The following is a 27,993-nucleotide window of genomic DNA, read 5'->3' on the forward strand; positions in this document are numbered from 1 at the left end:
TTAATTTGCTCCTGACATGGGAAATAAAATCACACAAAATATTGAATATAATTGTATTTACATCATAAAGATATTATTATATATATTTATAACAGCATCTTTATATAATATCAATCACCATGATAATATGAAAATATAAATTGTTATCATTGCTCCTAATATAAAAGATATACTTAGTATGGCTCCTGTAAATAATCTCAGTTAAGTTCTCAATCTGTCTTTTGTTCCGTTTTATTCGGTCGCCACTTTTGTTCCTGTAATTAACGAAAACAAATGATTGTTATGATGATATAGTCGCCGACGGTAGTTAGGGACACAAACAAAACACTGCAGAACATTTGCCAATCCCAAGCACTGTTTACCTATGTATGTAATCTACTTCTTTATATAAAATGGAGCATGCTTACCCCAATAGGTTTAAAATAATGTAATCACTCAAACCTAGGAACAAAACATTTGTAGGGGTGGTGTGGGGTGAATAGAGACAAAACGTAAAATGTGAATTGCCTGAAATTTCTTAATAGCTAAAATAAAACGCAACCATTATTTTCAATCGAAACAATTTGTGTGGGTATTTCTTAACCCTTTTACAGGCATAGTACGATTTATCAACCTTAGCATTCCTATTTAAGGTTTAAATTAGATTGCACATTCAGGAAAAGTGACTTGTCTTCAAATGAAACCACAAAGTTGGATAAATAGGACTATGTTTGGATTTTTTAAATAACCTTGTAGATTAATGCGGGCTGGAAAAGGGTTAAGGAAATTGATTGTCAGGTAAATTACATTTTATTTTTTGTCCCTATTCACCCCGGTTGACGGTAACTGTCTATGTTGTATTGAGTTGTTAATTACTATTATAGTCCGTTTTATTTTTAGCATTAGAAAGAACTTCGCAGAAGTAAGCTTGTGCTTCCACATCCGGCACTTCTAGCAGTAATAATTTGAAGTAAATTATATGTATTGACCATGCTACATTAGATAATTCAATAATTATTAACAAATAACGAGCCTGATAAAAACTGCACGCTTGCTTCTGTGGAGTCCTTTCTAATGCTAAAAAAAACGAACTATAGGTACTGCATTCATTTTACTCAATGCGAGGAGTACTTGCTATATTTTTTTGGGTTTACAAAGTTCAAACTCCACTTCGTAGGTAACTTATGTGCATTCCAAAGTATTGTGTATTTTTAAAATAAATGAACTCATAACATTAAACAAAAAAATACATGCCAACACCTACTACAAACCATATGCGTCTGAAATCTAAAACCGAGATTTTTTAGATAATTATTTACTTACCTATCAATTAGTCCAAATACCATAAAGTCTTTAAATTTTGATATACATATCCCATTTGAAAATGCGGAACAAAAACCAGACATTTATTTCGGATTTCGAAATATTTTCTTTTAATACAACCGACGTTATAAAAGCTCACCTGATTTAAAATTCCATTAGATATTAGAATAAGTAATTAGACAACACCAAAGCAACCCGTTTTAACGTAGCCACTGATTATTTTGCTTCGACAGTCACAAACAAGAGACAATCCACCTGAAAGACGTTCCCAATGAATGCATAACCCAGTTCTGTATAGGACTGGTGTGTATGTAACAGAGTGCTCTCAGACTTGAGTTGTGATAAAATATCATCTTCCATTGACAAAATCATGGCACGAAATTTTAGTTCAATTAATTTTTGTTTTTCTTAGACACCAAGATACTTCGGCGCTTGCAACAGTCACATCATATTTTGCGGCCTATCATTTTAAAAGCTGTTCTGTTATATCTCGAAGAGCCTCGTTCCAGCGTATTTATAAGGCGGATTTGTAGTGTTTTGATTTCTATTTTCCACCTAACATAATTTTTATCGTTGAAGTATTAAGTACTGTCATTTGTTATATAGCTTGCTTGATAGTAAATTATGTTTGATCTTTGAGAAGCCATAAGCTTTCTATTTCTTTTTAGGGTTCCGTACCCAAAGGGTAAAACGGGACCCTATTACTAAGACTTCGCTGTCCGTCCGTCCGTCCGTCTGTCACCAGGCTGTATCTCACGAACCGTGATAGCTAGACAGTTGAAATTTTCACAGATGATGTATTTCTGTTGCCGCTATAACAACAAATACTAAAAACAGAATAAAATAAAGATTTAAATGGGGCTCCCCTACAACAAACGTGATTTTTGACCAAAGTTAAGCAACGTCGGGAGGGGTCAGTACTTGGATGGGTGACCGTTTTTTTTTTTGCATTATGGTACGGAACCCTTCGTGCGCGAGTCCGACTCGCACTTGCCCGGTTTTTACCATGATTTTTCCATGTCTGATGATAGGCTATTCCAACTCTATTCAGCCACACAGGCAGAAAGCCGCTATTGTAAAGATATGGAAGAATTTTTATGATATGATCAAGTGTAGGTAATTGTATGGCGTATGACATACCAATATGGTAAGCTCATTGGACAGGCGGTACGCGATCGCGCGAAGTCTGTACCGCAGTTCCAAGCCGCTCTGAGTTTTCTTCTGCATAGTACTCAGAATTGTGTACATGTTGCCAGAGTGCAACACTAGAAACATGGCCGCTAGGTAAGGCACCTGCCGAACGTCGCAAACATAAATAAATCATAATACAAGCATACAACTGAAAACAAATTTATTACATAACATCGAAAAGATAAATACAAATGAAGGAATCAAAATATTATTAAATAATGATAATGTTTACATAAAATTAGAACATTTGTGTTAGGTACTCGTTGTTTTGTAACAATCTGCTCATATTCTTTGATAGATAATTTGTTATCGGTCGATCAAGTTAAATGTACATACCTACCTATTAATTAATACCAATTTTATACAAGTTAAATATAAATCGCGATACAGCAAGTGGTATGTAGGCAAATAAAACAAAAAATAAAGTTGAGATTAACAAAGTAAGTACACTAGATTAAATAAATTAACTTAAATAATAATAATACATTAACTTACACTAATTTCATATATTTAGTGATCGACCTATCCCGGCGATGACAGTAAAAGTCGTAACGTAAAACTTGTGGAAAATAACTAACTTTACCATATACATCCCGATTAATTAACAATTATCGCAAAGTAGATACTTAATTGAGAAGTTTATTACTATGCCTGAACGCTTGTAGCTCTTTGAGTTTTAACCCCTGGAACGCCGAACCGACAATAGTACATTATTGTCGAGGCTCGGAAGTAGCTACTTGCAGGCTGAGGATTCGTTTTAAACGGCCGACCTTGGGAGTCCGTTTAATTGAATCCGAAGCCAGCAAGTAGCCTTCCAGCCGAGTCATATATAGTGCTTTTCTCAAAAATGGTGCAAGAAATATAAATATCATAGAAATATTTTACAAAACCAACGTTCTTACGTATATATTTTCACAGAAAAAAGCCCTTGCCGCCTTTTTATTTTTTTAATAAAAAAAATAGAAGTGTATTTTTCTGCCGAAAATACGCCAACCTATCTGAGACAGCTAAATAGTCACAGTACTAATCATCGGTTTGGCTGTTTAATGGGCCTGTGCCTTCATTTGATATGGTCATTTCAACTTTTAATAAGTTTGGAACTCGACAAATAATGGAATTTGTATGCAACATTGCAGTCCCAAAATCGAGACTGCAATGTTTTTAACTTTTTAATTTTTGACTGACCATAAACTACGCGCTTCGCGACCTATTTTTTAGACGGCAAAGTCGACTATGCCGTCCATTTTTGAGAAAACGTACTTGTACCCGTCAGATGCCTAGTGCCGGATCCGTCCCATCCCCCTCAACTGCCGGAGGGTCATCAATTTTTGTACCCGTCAACTGCCGCGATCAAAAAAAAGTGATATTGTGCAAATGATATAAAACTCTATTTGTAAGTGTTTAGATCTCAAAATTGTAAAAATATAATACAATAAATTTGGTGACTGATAAGGCACAAGGCAGTTGAGACACTTTGTACAGATCTGGGACTAGGCAGTTGACGGGTACAAAAATTGAAGACCCTCCGGCAGTTGACAGGACTGGTACGGATATGGCACTAGGCGTCCCAAGGGTTAAACCCAACGAACGAATAATTTACTAATACCACAGAATAAATAATAGTACTACCGTACAGAAAGGAAACTTCCTACAAAACCGAAGTTTGACAGCGGTTCAGGGTCGAATCATGCTATCCCTTCCTAATATATGGCACTATCCCCTTCGGCTATTTAGGGTTGTCAAAATTCAAGTGATTATCTTATCTGTGGTCGTGCACGCCAAAGGAAGTCAAGTGGTGCCAACCCTAATAATTGCTCGGAGCAATGCTGAGCCGAGCGGAGCCGAGTTTGGCCGATCTCAGGAGATTCGCACCCCTGCTAATACTGTGCACGTGACTCTAATATAGGTATGGATCCTTATGCTGATATCAGTTTTCATGATTTCTCAAATATAATTTTGTTTAGAATATTAGGAGGGTAAAAATTTAACCTCTAAATATGTATATTTTTATTATTGTTTTAATACAGAAATTAGGTCCAAAATACAAATTGCTTCAAATGACAATAAAACTATTATAATAAAATGACAAGAAGACCATATGTACTCCTTGATGGATCCTCTAGACGATGGGCCAACGCCGACCACTCCAAGGCGTCCCTTACCCTTACCCTAGCCATGTGGTAGAATGAGATAACAATATCACTTGCTCCCTCGATGTGCCGAGTGCTCGAGTGGCCGGCGTTGGCCCATCGTGTAGAGGAGCCATGAAATGCTGTGCTGCCCACAGTGCTGTTAATTTAAAATATCATCTACCACATGCAACAAATAAATAAACCATTCATGCAAATTACATGACACAGACATTCTACAAATACATAAATACTTCTACATCATTCCATCTATCTAATCTTTTTTTGGCACGAATATATTCGATGTTACAAATCAGATCTATTAGTTAATAGTGGGTATTCGTACCTAAACCCTCAGGTTTGTGACGGACATTTTCACAACCAAAAATTATATTTTTGTATGATCGAAATGCAGGGATTTGATGTGCGCTAAAATCTTGTTAATAAATTACCGTTGTTTACACGTAAAAACAGATATTATTTAATAAAATTATTTCATTTAGCTTTGTACAAACAATACTCTCCTTTATTTTACACCCACGCTGAATATAAGTAGGTCACAATTTGGTAGTCTAAAAATAAATGCGATGCATTACAGTATGCTATGAGGTTCAACAACTAAAATACTACATTATCATCACTTATTAATCAAAATAATTATTTTGATGATTTCCAAATATATACAAAAATACGTCATAGGCATGACGATAATAAATTCGGGACTAGACAGGATTCTTATTAAAAATGTATTTAAAAATTGAATCCAACTATTTTTATAATTTAGGCCTCGCATGCTAACATTTAGAGACATCCACCACTCAACTCAATACGTACCGCACGGTTGTTAGATGCAAAACAACATAACATTACAATCTATATATCATCGGTTTCTACCACAGAGTTGAAAGGGCAAAGGTAGAGTCACTAAGACAAGGTGTGATTTGAAAACACGTAGAAATCGAAATCGCTGTCATGGAGTCATGGAACATAATAGCAAATATTTTTTCCCCACACCAGCTCGGAAAGGCTTACTTTGCTCTTCAAAAACTGATAGCAAAGTTGCATTTTATTCACATGTGAGGCAAAGTAATAAAACGCAAATTTTGAGTTGTTTTCTTATGTTTGCTGGTAGAATTGACTTTTAAATGATGATTTTGGATGATAAATATTTAATAACATTCATTTGGATTTGATTTGGTTAGATTTTGTTTGATATTTTACATTTAATATTTGCTTCGGGTTGGTGTGGTGAAAAATTTTGTGTTTCACTCGGGGGCAAATTTTGTTTAACCCTCGTGCTTTGAAACCCTCGCAACGCTCAAGATTCCATTTTTCGATTTAATTTTGGAATCTTTCGCTTCCTCGGGTATCAATATTAGCACGAGCGGTTAAACAACAACTTTGCCCCCTTGTAAAACAAATAACTATTACGGCTATGGGGTAACGATAAACAACTGAAAATAAATGAAAATTAGACATGTTTTCGTGATTTTTTTCTATCATGATAACTTCAATCTTTTCAGATTTTGGTTGGAATCTGCCCTTGCAAATAATGTCTGATTTCACTGTGATTTTTTTCACGGCATTTGGCCTTTGGTAAAAGGTATACTTACGTAAAAAATCAATCTAAATACCAATTTTGCGTTGACCCCCTCTTAAGCGACCGTATCTCTATCTGTCAACTCAGTGGTTTCAGTAGATTTTTTAGTTGTTATACTTAACAACAACATGTTAAAATGTTATACTTATACTAACTGAACCGTTAGATAAAGCACGTTACGAGTGTAGTACAATGACCACCGTTTTGCATTCTTTTCATACACGGTCCTAAATAAATTTCACCTATATAGGTGAAATTTCACCTATTTTACGTCAGAATATTCTGACTTAGTGATCAAAAGGTTATACATCAAGTCCCTCCAAGTGTCGCCAAACATTTACTAAATAATAATTACCATCAGCAAAAAGTAACTAGGGTAAAACTAACTGAACCGTTAGATAAAGCACGTTACGAGTGTAGTACAATGACCACCGTTTTGCATTCTTTTCATACACGGTCCTAAATAAATTTCACCTATATAGGTGAAATTTCACCTATTTTACGTCAGAATATTCTGACTTAGTGATCAAAAGGTTATACATCAAGTCCCTCCAAGTGTCGCCAAACATTTACTAAATAATAATTACGATCAGCAAAAAGTAACTAGGGTAAATGGGTAATTACCTAAAGTCGGCCCACCCTCTCTCAAACATCAGGTACCATAACTATGAAACAGGTGACTGATATTAGGGAGGGTGGCCCACCTTAATGCCTATGCACAGCGGCTTGTGTGTGCGTGACGTGCACGTGCGCAAAAATGTTGGAGCCGCACACGTCACGCAAGCGGTGTGTCGTGTCTCATAAGGATCTGTATACTACAACGCTGCACGCGCACGTGCACGTCACGCACACGCAGTCGGTCTGCACAGGCCTTTATTGTGGCAGTACTTGTATAAACTACGAGTAAAATCACAAAATATAAAATACAGTTATACATTCATTTAAGCATTATCTACTTATTCTATAAGTATTGGTGATAAAAAGTCCTTATTTTAATTGTGTAAGTTTTGAAGAAACTACTTCCTTAAAACCCACAACGTTATACAAATGTAAGATTTTTAATAAGAAATTTATATCAGTCAAAGTGACGTAGTCAAGGAAAAACTATCCTTAACATAGTCATTTTAAAGAACATGAAAAATAAATTTATATTTGTGTAGCGTTGTACATTAGTTTAACATTCACTACATAGGGGTTGGTTGGTCCGCACGACTATTCTAAATTGTCTAGTCACCTTGCCACTCAATACGTTTAATATCCGTTCCATTGATGACATTTTAGCACCGCCATTCTCAAAACAAGTCTCCAAATTATTAGTATTTTATATATAACGATTATTTTAGCTCACGATGCTACTCGCAATTGGCAAATTTATTTAGAATAATAAGTAGAAAACGAAAAGTATATAGAAATTTTCATTTATGGAATGGCGTTGCTGTAGTATCATTAAAAGAACTGTCGTAGACGTATACAGATGTAGTGCATAATTCATTTCCTCCGTATTTTCACGGAAACGTACGAACGGGCGTGTCTTGCTATTGCAGTCTGTCTCGGTACAAACAGTAGCGAGGTTGATTGAAGTAGCATGACATATACGAACGTTTCCGAGAAAATACGAAGAAAAACAATTATACACTACATCTGTACAGCAGAAGTGTTCATAATCCTGTTACCACAATGTAGGCTAAGTAAACTGACGGTCATTGCAACCGATGACCATGTATAGTCTTAAATTTTTAATTTTTTATTTTACTTCTATATGTTTGTCTATATAATGCATATGCATAATTTTAGAGTGACGTCAGTTTAGGTACTATATATTTATTAGATACTAGTTTTGGGTGGATCAACTATTTCTTGTCATTATTTTGTCTCGTCCGCCAGAGAACAATAGTAGGAAAGTTTGCTAGGAAAAATATTGTACTACTAACATGCTTCGTATATGGACCATTATGGAAATGGCATATAACTGCATATTTTCCTAGTTAAAATGTATCTTAAAATCAGGTTTTTAAGAGCGTTGATTCACCCATTAAATTTTTGCTACGAGTGTAGGTATAGTTGAGTTAAAAACTAGCTGCACGCGAAGCAAGTAAAAAAAGACTAATTTTGTGTGACAGAGAGCACACTATAGTTCGTTTTTTTTTAGAATTAGAAAGAACTCCACAGAAGCAAGCGTGCAGTTTTTATCAGGCTATTTAATTGTTAATAATTATTGAATTATCTAATGTCAATACATATAATTTACTTCAAATTATTACCGCTAAAAATGCCGGATTTGGAACCACAAGCTTACTTCTGCGAAGTTCTTTCTGATGCTAAAAAAAAACGGACTGTAAGTACGTATTCGTGAGAAAGTGTTTGACTCAACTACAGTGTTAAAATTGCTCCACTGAATATCTAAGTCCGTACCTCTACGATAGTTAATCGGTATCGGGTCTTACGCGTACGCGGTCATCACAATGATGCGGATTACGCCGCTCAATTGCGACACAGCTATAAAGTGTCATTCTATAAAACTTGCTAACTATGTAAACAATCTCTCCTCCTAGCCGTTTTCGGCTACAGCGACTGCTATGCTACAGCTGAGAGCGTCGCTGGTGCGCTCTCAGGTGACTGACGTAGCCAATCCTTGCATGTAAACAAACCGCCATATTAACCATATTATTCGCCATATTATCTATGGGCCAATAGTTGCCTGAAAATAAATGTTTTCATTCATTCATTAACATTGTCTCTGAATGTCAATTTACTAGTGACTTGTTTACATAGTTAGCATGTTCCATAGAATTACACTTATTTGCACGTACCATCGCCCACACTGTTAACTGTACATCGGTGGACCTTATGCCTTTGGTAATAAGGTCCACTGATGTATAATAATAATGTTGCTGTTTGTATATCCGCATCCAAAGTGAAGACCGCTTTACAGAGTGACGCTATCTAACATACGTGCTGGAAGCTTCACTGGTCAGCGTCTACCTGCTCGTTGAACTTCTGCGGGATGACCCGCAGCATGGTGGCCGCGTTGCCGATGCCCGTCAGCAGGAACGACATACTTAACGCTGGGACCTGTTGCCGGTTCGGTCGGAAACATGCTTTATATTTAGGGTGATAGGGTGTAACCCACATGAAGTGATTAGATTGTTTAACCTCAATAAAGGTTTGACTGGGTCATATTGAGTCAAAACTCATCGCTTTATTTCCGAAAGTTAAGGATGCTATCTGGTTGGGACTTTAACCGCCCAGAATCGGCCCCGTAGTAGTTTTGGGCTGTACTAAAATTGTAACTGAAAGTGTTATAAGCCACTTAATTTACGAACAGGCGCTGAAAGTTTTATGTCTATTTATTGAGGCCAATAATCTGTATTCATGGTGAATATGGGAGTAATTATAATTGACATAATAGATGAAAGGAAGAAAATTTAGAGCTAGCATAAACAGCCGCGCCATGATATTCTCATTACCATTAGCCTCGTGCCGCCCATCATACAAAATTATAGCCAAGGAAGTTAGAATCTTGTTGTATTTTCAATTGGGTTGAATTTTATTTGTTCGAAAATTTTACGAAACAAATGTAATGCTACTTACTTCGTTTTGGATTAAGGTTGACATTCTATCGAAACTGAGTGTACATCCTAATGTACATTGGGCGGCACGAGGTTAGGTACTAAAGTGAATAGAGTAAATGCGCGGCTAATTGTCCTAGCTCCAACACTCTTTAACTGAAAAATGCTTGAAATGTCTTTATAATAGGGTTTATATGTACATATTTGTACGTGGGCCATACTGAAAATTTCTGGATTCTGATATATGAGAAGACTCATTTTTTCTAAGTTGCCAGTCCAGGAAGTTTCCGTATGCCCTAAGTATACAATGGTGAACTGTAGACCATTGTATTAAATTTTAAATAAGAAACGTACGGCAATTAAAGGCATACACACACATCTCTTCCCTACCTACACGTAGCTAAAACATAATTGTCATACGCGTTTATTTGACATTAGAGTATGGCACCACAATCGCCGTATAGCGACACAAAAGAAATTTCATTGTTTTTACCTTAAATTCCGACGTTTTAGCTGAGTTGCACCAGCTGTGGTCACGTAAAGACTGACGTCTCACAATGAAGTTATATCGCGGTAGACCCGTTTGTGTAATTAAATAAGTCTTATAAGCTCTCACGCAAATTACAGAAAGAGATAAGTGTAATAGCCACTTTTAACTGCCACAATTCAAACCCCGACCCAACATACCTGCCAAGTGGCCTCAGGATGGTAGCTCAGCTGATACAGCGTATACGCGATGTATAGCTGGAACACGTAGCCGCCGAACAGAAAGGGCAGCAGGTAGGACAGGCCGCGCCACATCCACGAGTGGAAGCCCTCGATGGTGATGTCCATGTTGTGCCGCGCGCCCAGCGCCTTCAGCCGGTACAGCACGCCGCTCTGGTACCGGAACTGCATGTATTGGACTACACCTGCAAGAGAGATGGAATTTTATGATGTAGTTTACTTAATTGAAAAGAAAAACAGCAATTCACCGAAAAAAAGATGGGAAACTAAGACTAAGGGGTCCTCAGATTACCATTTCGGTGAAAGATGTCTCTTGGCCTGGTAAGCCTGGCAAATTTTGAGTTTAACGGACAGGCTGATATCGTCCGGTAAACTGGTAATCTGTGGGCCCCTTTAGCTAATCTTCCTCGGGACCAGCAGGCGCATGATGGTTGGGGTTGACCACGTGATAAAATAACGCCGCAAGACTGAAAGATATAGTCATTGCCATTGTCACGTAGACAAGAGTGACCATCATTATACTTGAACTTGAAGGATATGTCGCTTCTAAAAAGCCGGAAATAATATTTAACGCTTATTATACGCGATAAAGTTTTCAAAGTTAGTCAATATCTCTGTTATTTAACATTAGATTCACTATAAAACCAATGCAATTAAAACACGTTACAGGTGATTCTAGATATTTCTTGAAAACTTACTGATATAGGCGATGAACCACATGAAGGTGTGCCGGAACTCGCTCCAGGGTACATTCTGCGGCCAGATGAGCAGGATCCCGGCCACCACCGTGGAGATGAAGTGGTGCAGCCGCCACCAGCCCTTGATCCTCGAGCCGTTGACTTTGAGGATGCTCTCGCGGATCGTCAGCGTGCAGTAGTACCAGACCAGCAGGAATATTAGGATCAGTTGGAGTGGCCTGCAAAAAATATTGTGAAAATATAACAGAGACTACCTACACTAGAAAACCAACCTTAAAATTTAAATTACTTTAAATTTATTATTAATAATTGACACAATGATCACTCGCCTGTCATAAAAATGGAGGTGAGAGCATCACCAAGACAATTTTTTGCACTAAGGTGATAATTTTGTCATTGGAGTGTTCACTTCGACATTATACCTATTACCTAATGCGGATATTTGCTCTTTTTTACAATTCATTGTATGGAACCGTGACTATTTTACAAATTAAAACTCAGTGTAACAAACTTACCATACCCAGACAATACATTTAGTTACTTTACAGAGTACATATATAAATGTTTATACACCTTTCATACTCAAAATGTCATTGAAATAATGTATTCTACAGTGAAATGAATATGTATACTCAAGTAAGAATTACATACATACATACATATATCGTACGTAGTACGTACAGTCGCAGTGAAATATCTGGACCGTGACTCTAAAAGGTGTTTTTAAAGTGTTAGGTAGAGTACATGTTCAGCTATTTTTGCGCATTATTTATAGTAACAAATAGTTTTAATGGCGATTACACGTGATGGAATATCTCGACTTGCACGTGATGGGATAAGTAGTATAATAATTTGTCACTACCATAAGTACCATACAACAATGCCCACTTGTTTTATTGAACTATGGATACAACTATACAAATAAAAGAAAAAAATAAAAACATTCACTAGCGGAAATTTATGGTGTTTTCATGTTTTGTATAGCAAAACAAAATGTATAGCAAAATTAAATATATCAATAATTCGCCTAGGATTATAAAGGTTGATTCCATGGCAAAAAAGTAATCAGCCTCTTTATCGAACTTACCTTCTTTTACACGAATTTGGCTTCCCTAATGGCAAAACGAGATTTATTACTTGTGGAAATAGACAAATTGAAACCTACTTTTATTATTATAACCGAAACGCACCTCAAACCGCAAATTACTGATAGTTTAGTAAATATTAATGGATATGTATTATACAGGCGAGATAGAGCCGACGGGAGTGGGTGGGGGGGGGGTGTCGCTATTTATATAAGTTGCTCACATCTTCAGATTCCAATTCATGCAACACCTCATCCCACTTTAAATAATGTCCCTGGAATTGAAGCTTTATGGATAAATGTAACTTATGGAACTTTTGAATTATTGATAGCTGGAATATATCGACCCCCGCATTATAATTATGAGGACTCTGATAAGTTATTATTCGACACAATTAAAGAAGCAGCTAATGGAAGTAAGACCTTATATATTATGGGTGATTTTAATCTACCTGATATAGAATGGCCGTTAGTAAAATTTGAGGGATATAACTTGCTGCATGAGAAATTTATTGATATGTTTTCAGATACAAGTTTATATCAGATTGTAACAGGAATAACAAGGAAAAGAAATGATCAAGAATCCCTTCTTGACTTAATTATGTGTAATGAGGAGGACCTATGTACCAAGGTTGAGTACCGCGCTAACATTGGCAAGAGTGATCACTTAGTGTTACTAGCTACTATACAAATCCAGCTACAAGACAGAAAATTGAAAGTGAACAAACCGCCGAGAAGAGATTATTTGGCAGCCAATTATGAACAAATGATGCAATCGATGTTGGCAGATAATAATCAAATAAGTCATCTGAATGCGACTACCGCCTGGCGTGACTTTACGCAAATTGTAAATAAAGCTGTGAGTTTGCATGTGCCACTAAGGGCTTCTAGAAATGCTAATAATAATAGAAAACCATGGATCGGTCCTGCAATATTAAAAATGATAAAAGAAAAAACTGTGTTGTTGGATGCGTATATGCGCAATAAAACTAATGAGAACTATAGCCGATATCGTAAAATTAATAACGGTATAACCTCAGCTATGCGACATGCCAGGCATACTTATGAGAAAGGAGTCCTAGACCGAGGACCTAAGTCACTGTACAGTTATGTCCGAAAGCAACTTTCATCAAAAGTGGCTGTCCCACCTTCGCTGAGAGATGACCTTACCCAGAAAATAACAAATGACTGTCATGAAGTAGCAAATATATTTGCCAAACAATTTGAAAATTCGTATGTACGCGAGCCGTTAAACGAACCAATCCCTGAAGTTAATGTAGCCAGGGTTAATAACTCAATTGAGAATGTTGAGTTCACACCGGATTTAGTCAATAAGGCGATTTTGAGTTTCGACGAAAGCTCATCAATGGGACCTGATGGAATACCTGCAGTTCTGCTAAAGAAATGTATAAAGTGCCTTGCACCTCCGCTAGCCCATATAATGACTTTATCATTTCGTGAGCACCGATTGCCCCCTGATTGGAAGAATGCCAATGTGACGCCTATATATAAGACAGGAGACAAACTGACAGCGGGAAATTATCGTCCCATAAGCCTTACATGTATAGCATGTAAAGCAATGGAAAAAATTATCACAGGCGCGATGAGAAGTTTCATTGCAAGAGAGCACGTCATCATAGATGAACAACACGGCTTCACCCCAAAGAGATCAACGGTAACAAATTTATTATGTTGTGTTGATAGGTGGACCAGTAGCTGGAATGAAAAGCTTCCAGTGGATGTTGTCTACCTGGACTACGAGAAAGCATTCGACCGCGTCCCGTTAAACAGACTCCTTTTCAAGTTAGAGCATTTTGGGATTCGCGGAAATTTGCTGAATTGGATAAAAGACTTCTTGACAGGGAGGAAGTTTCGTGTGCGAGTTGGAGAGCACCTTTCAGATCCGTACGACGTCTACAGTGGAGTTCCACAGGGTTCTGTGCTCGGACCAATGCTGTTTGGAATATTCTTAACGGACCTTAGGCAAGTTGTACACTCGGGCATGTATTTATTCGCTGACGACACAAAGATTATGGGAAACCCGCTTATCAGTCAGAACATCATACAGCAGGACTTAGACCGCATTCTACAATGGACGAAAGATTGGCTTATAACCCTCAACGCAGACAAGTGCACTGTACTTCATATTGGCAAAAATAACCCTAAGCACACATATAATATTGGCTCCAAAAGTTTACAGAGTGTTGCTTCCCAGCGCGATCTTGGTGTAGTTGTAACTAACAATCTTAAATGGGAGGAACATATTTTAGGGTTTACCAAAAAGGCAAATTCGGTTTTATACATGATCAGGAAAGCTTTTCGTTACATAGACAAGAATCTCTTTATTAAGCTATATAAGACATATGTAAGACCCTTACTGGAATATGCCTTCCAAATTTGGAATCCATATTTTAAAAAAGATATAATTCTTATTGAAAAAGTCCAAAGAAGAGCCACAAAATTGGTACCGTCTCTTCGTAACCAACCATATGAAGATAGACTAAAGGAATTGGGCCTGACAACCTTGGAACAGCGAAGGCAACGCGGTGACCTGATAGAAACGTATAAAATACTCACAGGACACTACAACGTACCCGGGTTAAGCGATATTTTTACTCGCAACATAAATGACAGACTGAGAGGACACTCTCTGAAACTGACACGGACGCAGAGTAGTAGCAACCCCAGACGACACTTCCTGTCTAACCGCGTAGTGAAAGTGTGGAACAGTTTACCCGAGTCAGTGATCAGTGCACCTTCGATAAACTCTTTTAAAAACAAACTCGATGAACATTTTCGTAGACTACAAAACACAAGTGGACATTGATGTGCACGTATCAGCTTTAAGCTGCCTGTGCATTTACATATAATATAATATAAATTAAAAAAGGTGTTAAAACATACTTAAGTATGTATATTAAAATATATTTGGAAAATGCTTACCTGAAGTCGATATAGAGATTTAAAACTGCCAGCACGAATGCGATGACACTGAGAATGAGTTTAAATTTTTCATATTCGTCTTTGTACTTGAACCTGAAAGTAAAAACAATATCATGTTATTAGAGTCTGGCTAGCCAAAAATTGTTGACTGATATTTCGTTGTTGTATCACCAATTGTCTATGATTTAAAAAAAAGCTAAAAGTCAGTTGTCAATTTATGTCATTCATTCAAATTGTTTGCTGGATTTAAGGGGTTTATTTTAAATAATATTAATAATTTCTATACTGAATGAGGTTCGCAAACTATTATTTAAACACGTAAATAATTACGACAATGTGCGAACTCGACGTGTAGCGTTGTATAACGAAAAACTGCAATGTTTACAACTCCTAACCAAATGTAAACAAATTAAGAGGTTGGTGCTCTATAAATATTTTGATACTTTAAATACTAGTTCTAACATTTGCCTATTACTTTGATTAAGTACGTGAATTTATTAATGCCTGAATCTCAGAAACAGGACAAGTGTATAAAGAAACGGATAAACTAAAAGTTCTGAAATATATCTATAAAATCTAAATATTGGAACGTAAACATATGTGTTTGTCATTGACTGTACTTTAAATAGTGGTAGAAATTATGTGAGCTGACTTTGAGAGCACGTAAACGTTTATTTAACTTATTTCCTTAGGTACCTTACTTGTCAAAAATATTGTCTAGTATCAAACCTATAATTCCTACTACACAAAGTGTGACCAGCCCGAGATTTTTTGAATTTCCCGCCAATAACTTAGGTAAAATTTCAGTAGCCAGACTCTACATCCTCAACACAAAATCAAACATGTAGGTACAGTGGCGTTCAAAAGTGCATGGAAATATGTCGACCTTAATGCCTTAATATTACGGTTGAAACATCTCCATGCACTTTTGAACGCCATTGTACATATGTCCCCTCACACCAGCGATTACTTTTTTCGTTCCCTGCCTCACACATATTCGTATATAATGTAGAAAGTTTGTTTGTACTACAAACGAATTCGTTGACTTTCCATAGGCACTTATTGTGCTAAAAAAAACACTTAATCATATTCGCGCAAATATTTTTCTATGGTTTTTATCAATATACGTATGCCACACGAATATTTGGGCAAAGTGAGAATATACACGGTGTAACATGAGTAAACCGAATAATTTTAACAGCGTATTCCTGATCATATTTAGAGACAAAAATGTCCTATAAACTTTTTTGAAATTCGCCTAGAGTCAGAGATATTATTAATTAAAAAAAAACAAGTTTTTATTGTTACATAGTGTTTTTACCCTTTTTGATGGTGATGTTGCTGCTATGGGACGTAGTCTAAATATCCTTATTGATAGATGTCAAAAAGTGACAAGTAACACTTTGCAAAAAGTGGGCTCTACGAAAAAAAAATTTAAAAATCAATTTTAAGTGATAAGTTTACCAATAACATTTATTTTTTATCTACAAATACATTCAAAAAATTGAAAAAACAAAACAAAAAAAATTTTTTTTTTGTTGGCGAAATTTACCTAAACTTATATTATATTTACTTCTTTTGGCCTCAGAAATGCGTGGTTGAAATAATTCGGTTTCCTCATGTTACACCGTGTATAAAGTAAAGTGAAATGTAGAATTATATACCTAAGTAAGTTAGTGTCTGTGTTTACATGGTTTTATAAACAGCTGGCCCTTTGGACTTTATTTTATTACGTACTCGTAATCTTTATACACGTGCACGTGCGGTATATAAAACAAAGAATTACTTCAAAAACAAAGTCTCTCGCTCATGGCCTACGTACCTATTACTCATAAATTATTAAAAAAAACCGGGCAAGTGCGAGTCGGACTCGCGCACGAAGGGTTCCGTACTATAAAGCAAAAAAAAAAACGAAAAAATATATAAAAAGAAAACGGTCACCCATCCAAGTACTGACCACGCCCGACGTTGCTTAACTTTGGTCATAAATCACGTTTGCTGTATGGGAGCCCCACTTAAATCTTTATTTTATTCTGTTTTTAGTATTTGTTGTTATAGCGGCAACAGAAATACATCATCTGTGAAAATTTCAACTGTCTATCACAGTTCGTGAGATACAGCCTGGTGACAGACAGACGGACGGACGGACGGACGGACGGACGGACCGACGGACGGACGGACGGACAGCGAAGTCTTAGTAATAGGGTCCCGTTTTACCCTTTGGGTACGGAACCCTAAAAAGGAAAGAAGTTATACTTTAAGATAGCATAGGGACAAAAACCTCAGTGCGCTCTTACGCCCTTGACAATAAAGTTCACAATAGTTAGTCATATTTCTATGGGTTATTGGCTCTTCTTTTGAAAAGTATGTCAACCCCTATTTTTGCCTGTATGGACATTTTTCAGACATCCAGTATATTTTTAGGCACAATACGCCCTAACATCCCCATAGTAGCGAAATGACAAAGATGTTCTCTTTACGCTTAACCTTAAAATTTTGACATGTAGGTACCCCACCTACTTTACGCAATAGGGGCTATTCATAAATTACGTCATTTCAAATGGGGGGGGGGGGGGTCTGGACATTAGCACGACGTAGGAGGAAACGGGGTCATTCGAAACATGATTTTTGGATGATTTTAGCCGGGGGGGGGGGGGGCAAAATCATCAAAAATGGATGACGTAATTTATGGACAGCCCAATTTATAATCAATACATATTTCCCATGCCAAGTTGCAGCTTTCTAACAAAAGGTTTGAGACATGCGGAAATTGTTATAAACTATAAGTTCCTTGTTGAATACAGAATATTATATATACATATAAAATTAAGTCTCATGACTTAACGGTCAAGGTGCCTTGCCTACTTATTTATTTATTAAACTGTCGTGCCAAGGGTAATTTTATTCAAGTTCATGTATATTTATTTGGCAGTCATTTGTGGTGTTTTATAGTTCTTTATTATTATCAATTAGAGCAGCGGCCGGCAACCAGCGGCCCGCGGGCCGCGAAACTCACTTGCAGCCCGCGAGCCTCCTGGCCATTTTGTATGTCATATTGACAAACGACAATATCTGATAAAGTCAAAAATATTAACAAAGTGCAGCCCGCGTCAACTTCGGTAACTTGGCCCTTGGCTGCAAAAAGGTTGCCGACCGCTGAATTAGAGTGTTTACACTTTGGTTAGGCCCATTATGGTAATGGTATTTGTAAGTCAATCAATAAGAAAGTGAAAAATTTAGTCAAAGAGCTCTTCTGACCGCTGCTGAAACCCATTAAACCCAGTACGTATATCACATAAAATATAAATATACTCACTTGTCATTTTTGTTAAGAATAGAGACATTGACGTTGCCGAGTATGATCCTGAGGTACAGGCTGTTCTGCTTGGGCAGCGTGGCCTCTATCTCGTGCAGCATGGCTTTCCTCTTCATCACCTCCTTCTCCAGCGTCGCCACGCGCTCATCCTTTGTAACGCCTTTCTTTTCTAGCCTGTACATAGGGAATTTAATAAGGATGATGACACATGTTGAATTTTATAACCAAATTTAGTAAAATAGATACCAAACGAGCAGTTTATCACACTATTGTGGATATTAAAATAATATATGGATATAATGCAAAAATACAGGACCTTCAATTTTGACGTTTTTTTTTACTTCCAAAAAGGAAATAAATAAGAATACCATTAGATTCCTACATTTTATAAAAAAAATGAAGTATAACAACACAATTATCTTATTTTGTCCATGCTTTAAGATGGACTCTCAGTGACCTTGACGTCACATTCACTTAGGTACTTATTGTTTTGTTAGTGGGGCGTTTCGCGAGTGAAGTACGACTGTCGGACTTTGACTATCAGTTCTGACTTTTGTATTGCTTTTTAATGCAATGGGTCTCATATAGACATTTGATCGTAAAAACAAACCTGATCGATTAATACCATAAATAAAAATTTGTCATCTAGCCTATTGGCGGCGATTTTACGGGTGAAACTGGAAACTTGCTTGGTTGTATTCATATTGGCGTAAATATCCTTACTCGTTTTATTTTATTATATTGTTCCTAGCGTTATCACAGCTTTTTGCCAGGGTGCAAGAATAGGCACGGGCAAAACAATTATTAAATGTTTCGTATTTAATAATCAAGTAATTACTAGCTATTATATAATCTGTGCTTAAAGTCATTACAGATGTTTTTAGATTAGGTTTCTGTTATAAAAAATATAGGAGTTTTGACATGCATTATTTGTTTTAAACACAATAAATAAGCCAACATTATCACTGATATCTGATTAGTTTTTAATACCGGACTTTACGGTGGAGAGATTAAGGCTATCTAAAGCAAACTAACTATAAGAAATTTATTTTATAATTATGCTATACACGGTGTAACATGAGGAAACCGAATAATTTTAACCACGCATTTCTGAGGTCAAAAGAAGGAAAAAATGTAATATGAGTTTAGGTCAATATCGCCAAAAAAAAATTTTTTTTGTTTTGTTTTTTTCAATTTTTTGAATGTATGTGTACATAAAAAATAAATGTTATTGGTAAACTTGTTACTTAAAATTGATTTTTACATTTTTTTTCGTAAAACCTTGTTTTTGCAAAGTGTTACTTGTCACTTTTTGACATCTATCAATAAGGATACTTATACTACGTCCCATAGCAGCAACATTACCATCAAAAAGGCCTTTTACCTTATGTAACAACAAAAACTTGTTTATTTTTATATTAATAATATCTCCGAAACTAGGCGTTTATTAAAAAAGTTTATAGGACATTTTTGTCTCTAAATATGATCAGAAATACGCTGTTAAAATGATTCGGTTTACTCATGTTACACCGTGTATTTACAATGTAAGCATAATTGAATATAATAAGAATTAGTATAGGTAGTCTTATTATGTTTGTTTGTTTGTTTCTTTGTTTTTATCAATAAATAATTTGTGCCTATATTGTCCGTATAGGTAGTTCCAAGAAATATGAGTCACAATTTAATATTTATCAAATTTTTGGTCATAACTTTACTCGCTATATGATAACAAATATTTTACCGTAAAAATAGCACTTATCTTTCACCTGATTACATGATAATATTAAACAAATTGAGGATCCCAGTGGCCACTAACAAAGTGTTACTACTGATAATGATAACACAAAATGTGATAACTAATGTGTACTTAAATAAACTCTTGTACCAAGTTAAAGATTTATTTATATCAAAAAGCTTGTGCCTACCACTTTGTCCATGTAGAATGATAATTTACATGATAAAAGCTACCCTATGTCCCATTCATAACGATACACAATGAAACAATTCTATATAAAATAGCTTAATTTAGAATGGAATTTTAATTAGATAAAAGAAATTAATGTATCACCAACCAGCATGATATGAACAATAATTACTAATAAAATTCTAAGTGGATGTCAAGTAGAGCAAAGGGTTCCATTGAGAAAAAACCAATCTTTATTGGATTTGATTTTTCCTGTTTTCACATGAATTTTCAACTTTTATTTTTTCATCCTGTAATATTTTTACATCTTTATGCACAATCAAGAAGAAAGAGTCACATACTCGTTTAAACTTTGAATTGCAGATTGCAAAATTGTGCAAATTTATCTTAGCAAAAACTGGTATGGGTCAGTCTAAGTTAAGAGGTATTAACGGTGTCCATGATAAATATCCATACTTTTCTAAAACAATTTAAATAAATTATGGTAATTTCCCTTAAAAAATTGCATTTCCTCTATATACAGTCAATTTCAATTAATTAATTAATTCAGTTTTGTCACAATTGCACCTCAAACATGCAAAATGTCCCTCCCCTGGCCTGTCCCTTTGCAGGTTTTTCAATAAATCAGTAATTTTATCCAGATGTAATTCCCATAAATCCATTAAATTTGGTATACTTCATAAATTAAAACAAATATTGATTGTAATTTCATTAATAAAATCCTTTAAACTTTTCTTTTTCATAAAAAATATTTATGTTAAATTTTGTCCCCCAAATTCTATGTCTCCTACCCTGGCCACTATGTAAATGTAAAAATATTGGGTTTATAATTTTAATTATTGCCATTTTAATCCCAATAGCAATGCATTTCATTCAATACTGACCACTAACCCTGCGACAGTCATCTTTTGGTTCCGATTGTCAGTCATTTTGATCATTGACCTCTTTACTTGACAATGTTGTTTTATGAAAGTGGTATCTCCCCTGGTCAGTTTTATTTCAAAATTATTGATATAAATACTTAATTGTATTTGTATATTTACTATAGTTTATGCATAGATTATATAAATACTTTATTTTAATTATTTACAATAAATACTTTCGCAATTATATCTGATTTGACATGAAAAAGTCACTCCCCTGGCGTCTTTCCCCTGGCGCATAATTTTCCAAAATGTACAGTGGAGGTATGAATTCTTGTTTAAATGAATCATTACACTTTAATTTGCTCGAATTTGTAAGACGGCTGGTCAAAATTTCGATTTTGTTTGTTTTTAAAGAGATCAGGGGAGAGACCCTTCTCTCTTTATTACATAGAAAAAGTACGGTCTCTCCCCTGGTGTCTTCTAAAATGGTATAAAATTAAAGAAATGACTGATTAGCTTACAAATATACATAAAAGAGTTGTTTCAATATAAATATTGTATAATTAGATGAAATTTTAAACATTTATGTTGTGCCACTTTTTCATACAAGCGATTACCTCTTAACTTAGAATGACCCGTATGTTAGTTTTTCCATTATGTAAGGAATCTCAGAATTCTTCAGAATGAGACAAGTTAGAATGGCAGATTGTCATCTCTGGATATTACTACTATTCTAATTTAATTTGAGATGTTTTAACCACCACAATAATGTTAACTTTGTTAATGTTGAATAATCAATAGATTTTGTCAACATGTTTGTCATACTATGTTCTAATATCTGTCATATCTATATACAGCATCTTGTTAGTAAGCTATGTAAACTCATTACTGTAAATCACTATCATTAGTGATGATAGATCTGACCTTTTGAGCGCTCCTGTGATAACCGACATGCGATATCTCTGGTGGCTCAGTTCCTTCAAGCATGATGCCTGCAGTTCACCTACTTCTTCTAATTTTGCTGCATAATCTTTGTTGATGGACTGAAAATAAAAACACACATTTGTTTTATGATAGGCTATAAATACAAAACCCATAAATACAAGAATTCCATGTTATATCTTTAAAATAATCTTTTAAGCTAAGTTTATCTTTTATTATAATTTCTTTTAATGATAATCTCATAATTTTAATACCAAGGTCAAGGCAGATTATAAACTAAATTTTACTCAAGTTTACAGAGAAACAATGTTTTAACAATTTAGATCCAAGGCAGCCTAACTCCTTTGGTATTTCGCAAGCATGGTGTAAAGTGTATAACTAATTTAATTTCAAAAATATGTAGAGGTCAAAAAGCCTTCAAATATTCAATCTTTATGATAATTTCCACTTAAAGCAAGGATATTACGCATTACAACAGAATCTAAAATCAATAGTGATTGAAAGTTGAAAGTGTTACGGTAAGAACGTAACACACCTACTTAAGCCAACAATCTCCCACAACTTAATGTAATTGCTTTGAAAATTGAAAAGCAAGTCAAACATCCGGAGAGTATGCTATACCATTTATGTTTTTATATTTTAAACATGAATATAAATACCTCTAAACGCTTGTAATCCGTTCCTAGGTCCTCCCATTCTTTCAGACACTCTTCTACATCCATGATTGCACTGTTCAATGAGACTAGGTAATTGATTATTCACATACAATTCGAGAAATTCCGATCGAGCGTTCTATAGGTACCATTCCAACCGCTGATCGAACAGAAATGACGTTTAATTCATTTTGACGTTTCGTGACATAACTCGAATTGTCTATGATATACCAATAGTGTTGTGCACTATATATCCGTTTGAATCGGTAACTAAAATCCGTATAGCCAACATTACGGATTCTAAATTATTCTTTGAAATTTATCGAAATGTTGGCTATAAGGCTTTAAATTTCAAATTTGTTTTTGAATGTCCTTTCTCGAATGTATAAGAACGATAGAGAGGCAGATAACGATTTTCGATGCCCTCAAGCCGAAAATCTCACGTCTATTATAGGAAACAGCGAAAATTGAAATTTTGATATCTTCTCAATCGCTCGAATATGCAAGAGTGATGCAGATGCACATAACGAAATTTGGATTTTCGATATTCATGATAGACTCTCAGTTTAAATCGCGCTAACTAGTCTATGACCCTGTTGATTTTTTATGAGTTTACACTAAGGTGTATTCGGGTAATACCGAATGTCGGATAATTCCGAAATTCAGATGAAAATCACCCTTAATTCCATCATAATAAAAGTCTCTTTTCGGAATTATCCGACAGTTTTCGACATTCGGAATTACCCGAGTAAACCTTACACAATATCCTGCTACCAAAGGTTGTCTGGAAGAGATAGCTTTTTTGCAATAAAATAGCAACCTAGTTTTATTTTCGTTTTTAATTTCTTTGTAGTTTTACTATGTTGCAATTCATTGTTATTGGTGCAATACGATACAAGTGCGATAAGCAGGAAATTCGCAAAGAGTGGCGATAAATTAGAACACGACCAAAGGGAGTATTTTAATCGACACGAGTTGCGAATTACCTTTTCGTATCTTACGTATTTTTTATATTGAAACAATAAGACAAAGTATATAATTTAATTGTTTTATTTACACAATATTTAAACCAAATTCTATTACAATTTTGGTAATTATTTTCTATTTATAAATTTAGACAAAATACAGGATTACTGAGTAAATACAAAATTCTCATATATGGTAATTAATAGTAGTCTGCATACCTAACTTCAGTAGTCTCTCTAGGTATCGGAGAATTTTGTATGATGATAATTGGTATACATATTTTATTCTTACGGTAAGCATTTATAATAATTATATTCATGTGAGTGCAGATAATTTACTTGATAAATTGTACATAAATGTAGTTTGCAAGCTTCAAATCAATTAAGATGCTATCACCATGTATTAACGATGTCACATTGAGTAAGCGAATGGCTGTGATATATACGTACCATTATAGCTTAACTACAGGCGCTGTACGCCCTCGCATGCTTAATATAATCTCAATGTTTAATAGGTATTTAGCCGGTGTCCCAGTACAGTGTTACTGATGTGGACACAAGGTCTTCAACAAGCACATTTAAGGGAGAAACTGTACTGCTGGCGACACACCATTTGTTTAGAAAAACTGAAAGTAAAGCTGTACGGTACAAACGTCCCAGTTCTTTAAAACAAATGACTGTTGCTCTAGCCACTGGCAAAAGTTGTAACAACTAATCGCGACAGGGATGATATACGTCGCTTTTAGATAGTCTAGTATCGCATGACCGGTTCTACTTGAAGTTATTGAGATGAACCTGAATTACAAAAACTGTTTAATTTGAATTTTATTGCATTGATAATAAGGTCGATAATAAATTGTGTGGATTGTTTTGTTAGAACCAGTTCATCTCATATAATTTCAAACGTTATATATCTGAGCCAGGCAATGTACAAGGGCTCCGATAGGCGTCAACACGGTAAAGCGTCTAAAAGTATGACTATACTCACCTACAACTACTACTAATTCCTAGTAAAAATATCGGGTATTCAAACCCATTGAAATCCTCAAAATAGCAATAAATAATAACTATTGTATCAAACTCAATTGAAATCATTAAATATTATCTTTGCATCTAGCTACCTCAATCAGATTGAAATGATAACACGAATTACTTATGCATATCACACACTTTAACCGTCGTAGACGAAAATGATTAATTATGGATGATCTAATAGTAACGCGTCGATGTAAGCGATTGCATAGTTTTGAACTAAGTTGTCATCTAGCAATTCTGCGTAAAAAAACCTTTCAAGACAGCATACACTGAAGATTTAATCGTTAATAATAAATAATTAAAACTTTAAAATATAACACTCTAACTTATAGTTAAAGTTTTGAATCGCCAAAACTTAAAATAAGTCCCTACGAAACTGCAAATAAAAAGCGCCCACAACACCCAACCGAACACGTATCTAATGTATGAATTAAGTTTTAAGTCCCCGGAGACTTCCATTAATGCTGTTGGCACTGGCAGCGAACAAACACAATGAGAGTGGATCGAGCAGAGACTAACACGAAGCGTATGTACAAAGGCGGGTCACTCCGACGATCCTCCCTGGGGTGGCTAAGTGGCTGCCTCGGGGAGGATGGTCGGAATTCACCAAGATGGCGACGGGCGCCCCGGGCTCGCATGCAACCAACCATCCAGGACGATTGTCATGAATAATCAACAATATCAAAAATTTTGTAAACTAAATTACCATAAAACAAATCGAGGTACAAATATTTTTCTCTAGAGTGGACACGTAAGAAATTAACTATTAATACCAAATAAAATTTATATCTAAACAAATCTTATGAATAAACCATAACTATAAAATAAAACGTAGAATAATGAAATGTTAAATTATAACACAGCTTTTTACTCCTCACTCCGTCGTTCCCGTCGGCCGCGTGACAAATGCTACATCGATATTTTAAGTACAATCTATTGCATAAATACATACATTACTAAACAACTAACATTTTTAATTTTAATAGGAATAACTATATAGCCTTTTTATTTTCAGAATAGAGATTTTATATCCTCAAAAGCAGTGGTAAGTTTTTTCCTCCAAAATTAAATCTAAGTAACCATGCACTGAATTATAGTGTAGTTAACATATTATTGTATCGCAATATAATAGGTATATCATAGGAACCCTACCATTTCGGAAGAAAAAGTTAATTACCACTACTTTTGAGGTCAGAATTCTAATCTTAGAAAAAACTGAGTAGTGTATATGAATATTTTTAATTTCATTAGGAATATAGTGTTCATGTATAGAGTTTGTTTGTTCTACATGGTAAGATATATCCGACACTTCGCTACAAATATTTACTCTTATTATATTGAGTATCAATAAGTTAATAATGTAGCTATTTTTGCAACTGATTGTACACGGATTTCTGCTTATCACTTGGGAGATACCGAATTCACTTACATCTACTATGAGCCATTATAATTTAATGGAATGTGAGAATCCAAAGTTTACAGTAAAGAGGATCTGATGAAGAGTGTAAGAGGGACATAGCATCGTCAACGTTCGAGAACGGTCCACAATGAGCCGAAGGAAGAAACATTATCAATAAATTATCAAAACTATTTCTCCGTTCTAAAATGATTTAACCATTAAAATCGCAATACATTGCTCTCATTGCGGCTATTTAATGTGAAAAAATAATGATAAAGATATCATCGGTGAGTTAAAGTTACTAAAATGGCAACGCTCCTAGCGACACTCCCAGACTTTGACGGTTTGATCGACGCTGCCCGATATCACGTATGGCAAGCTCCTGTGGAAATCTGGAATGAAAACATATCGTTTAGCACTAGATTAAAAATGTATTTATATATGTTGGTATAATTCATGAGTCATGACATTTCAAGAACTTTAGATGTGTTGTGTCATGCCCAGGGATAGTGTTTTGTGTGTTGTAATGCTTGACAACTGTGTATGTTGTGTGATAGTTGGGCGATTATTTTGTTGTGTGATGAATGGACGACTTGTGTTGTGTGATGTTGGACGACTTGTGTTGTGTGATGTTGGACGACTATGTGTTGTGTGATGGTTGGATGACTATGTGTTGTGTGATGATTGGACGACTTGTATTGTGTGATAGTTGGGCAACTGTACGCAATTTTGCAGCTAGGTGTACAGATGGCCTACTGTTGGTGAGTGTCATGTAGGGATCGGTAGGACTGTAGTATTGTGTCCGCCGTGTTGTGTATACGGACCGAGGCTGGTGGCGAAGTGCTGGTGCGCGTAGAGCGTCTTGAGGCAGCGCGTGTGCGGCACGTCCCACACGCGGAGCGTCTTGTCGTCGCTGGCCGTGAGCAGGTAGCGCCCGCCCGGGTGCCACGCCGCGCCGCGCACCCAGTTGTCGTGCCCCACCAGCGTCGCCAGGCACTGCCCCGTCGACACGTCCCAGATCTGAACACGACAGAGAAACTTGAGTTAAATTGCATACGAACAAGATGAGGTGTCCCTTGTCCATGCATTATTTAGTCATGCCGGGACAGGCTTGAGGCGAATGTCCAAATAGTATTTCTACCTCAGCTTAGGTTGCAAATCGACGCTAGCCTCGTCGCTCCACCTCCTCCTATATCATTCAAGCATGAAGTCCTTAAAATTTCGAGCGTTGAATCTAGAGAATGTACGCGACGCCAAGTGTCGAGTAAGCGAGGCTTACTCATAATTTCTCAAATCTAGTGTTGAAGCTGTTGTAAGGACGGTGTGTGGTGGGTAGGGTAGGGTAGGGTACCTTGACGGACTTGTCCCTGGAGCCGGAGGCGAGGAAGGGCCCGTTGTGCGCGGCGCGGCGGTTGTCGGCGCCCGCCGCCTCGTTGATGGCGGGCGCGGCCGCCGCCGGCGCCCAGGCGATGCACTCCACCACGTGCTCGTGCTCGCGGAGCTCCATCTAGAGGCAAATGAGGTCGTATTATCAAGTAAACTAGAAAGGACTGCAGTCCTTACGATAGCGGTAGGCTACATGCAACAGGGCAGGATGGTCGCGCGCTTGAACGCAGAACATCGCTTGCGCGCCGCGTTACCTAGGCGGCGC

At 36.1% G+C, this 27,993-nt stretch overlaps 2 protein-coding genes and 1 long non-coding RNA gene across 5 annotated transcripts in view; all 3 read right to left on the bottom strand.

Annotated features, from left to right (window-relative positions):
* Positions 1–37: 37 nt before the first annotated feature.
* Positions 38–23,132, bottom strand: LOC134670095 (transmembrane protein 120 homolog). 3 transcript variants are annotated; one of them, XM_063527782.1, is made up of 8 exons: positions 22,950–23,132; positions 22,273–22,391; positions 18,559–18,732; positions 15,243–15,335; positions 11,216–11,433; positions 10,479–10,702; positions 9,205–9,294; positions 38–254 (listed from the first exon to the last, which is right to left on the bottom strand). In XM_063527782.1, the coding sequence occupies exons 1-8, from the start codon at positions 23,010–23,012 to the stop codon at positions 210–212; spliced, it is 1,026 nt and encodes a 341-aa protein (XP_063383852.1). In that variant the 5' UTR covers positions 23,013–23,132; the 3' UTR covers positions 38–209. The 3 variants fall into 3 exon arrangements, with proteins under 3 accessions (XP_063383852.1, XP_063383851.1, XP_063383853.1); XM_063527781.1 differs by lacking the exon at positions 9,205–9,294 and adding an exon at positions 2,443–2,595 and having other exon boundaries at positions 22,950–23,131; XM_063527783.1 differs by lacking the exon at positions 9,205–9,294 and having other exon boundaries at positions 22,950–23,131.
* On the bottom strand, positions 2,637–9,196 carry LOC134670122 (uncharacterized). The gene is made up of 2 exons (XR_010099018.1): positions 9,017–9,196; positions 2,637–8,718 (listed from the first exon to the last, which is right to left on the bottom strand). It is a non-coding gene; the product is annotated as an uncharacterized LOC134670122 (long non-coding RNA).
* An 845-nt stretch (positions 23,133–23,977) lies between the features above and the next one.
* LOC134670071 (lissencephaly-1 homolog) overlaps positions 23,978–27,993 on the bottom strand; it is a 35,276-nt gene continuing 31,260 nt past the window's right edge. The window contains exons 8-10 of the mRNA XM_063527747.1: positions 27,694–27,849; positions 27,167–27,362; positions 23,978–26,734 (exon numbers count right to left, since the gene is read on the bottom strand). Coding sequence (XP_063383817.1) covers positions 26,661–26,734; positions 27,167–27,362; positions 27,694–27,849 — 426 coding nt within the window. The 3' untranslated portion in view covers positions 23,978–26,660. The remainder of the gene's footprint in view (positions 26,735–27,166; positions 27,363–27,693; positions 27,850–27,993) is intronic.

The sequence above is a fragment of the Cydia fagiglandana genome, chromosome 13 (genome assembly GCF_963556715.1).
Source record: "Cydia fagiglandana chromosome 13, ilCydFagi1.1, whole genome shotgun sequence".
Classification (NCBI taxonomy): Eukaryota; Metazoa; Arthropoda; class Insecta; order Lepidoptera; family Tortricidae; genus Cydia; species Cydia fagiglandana.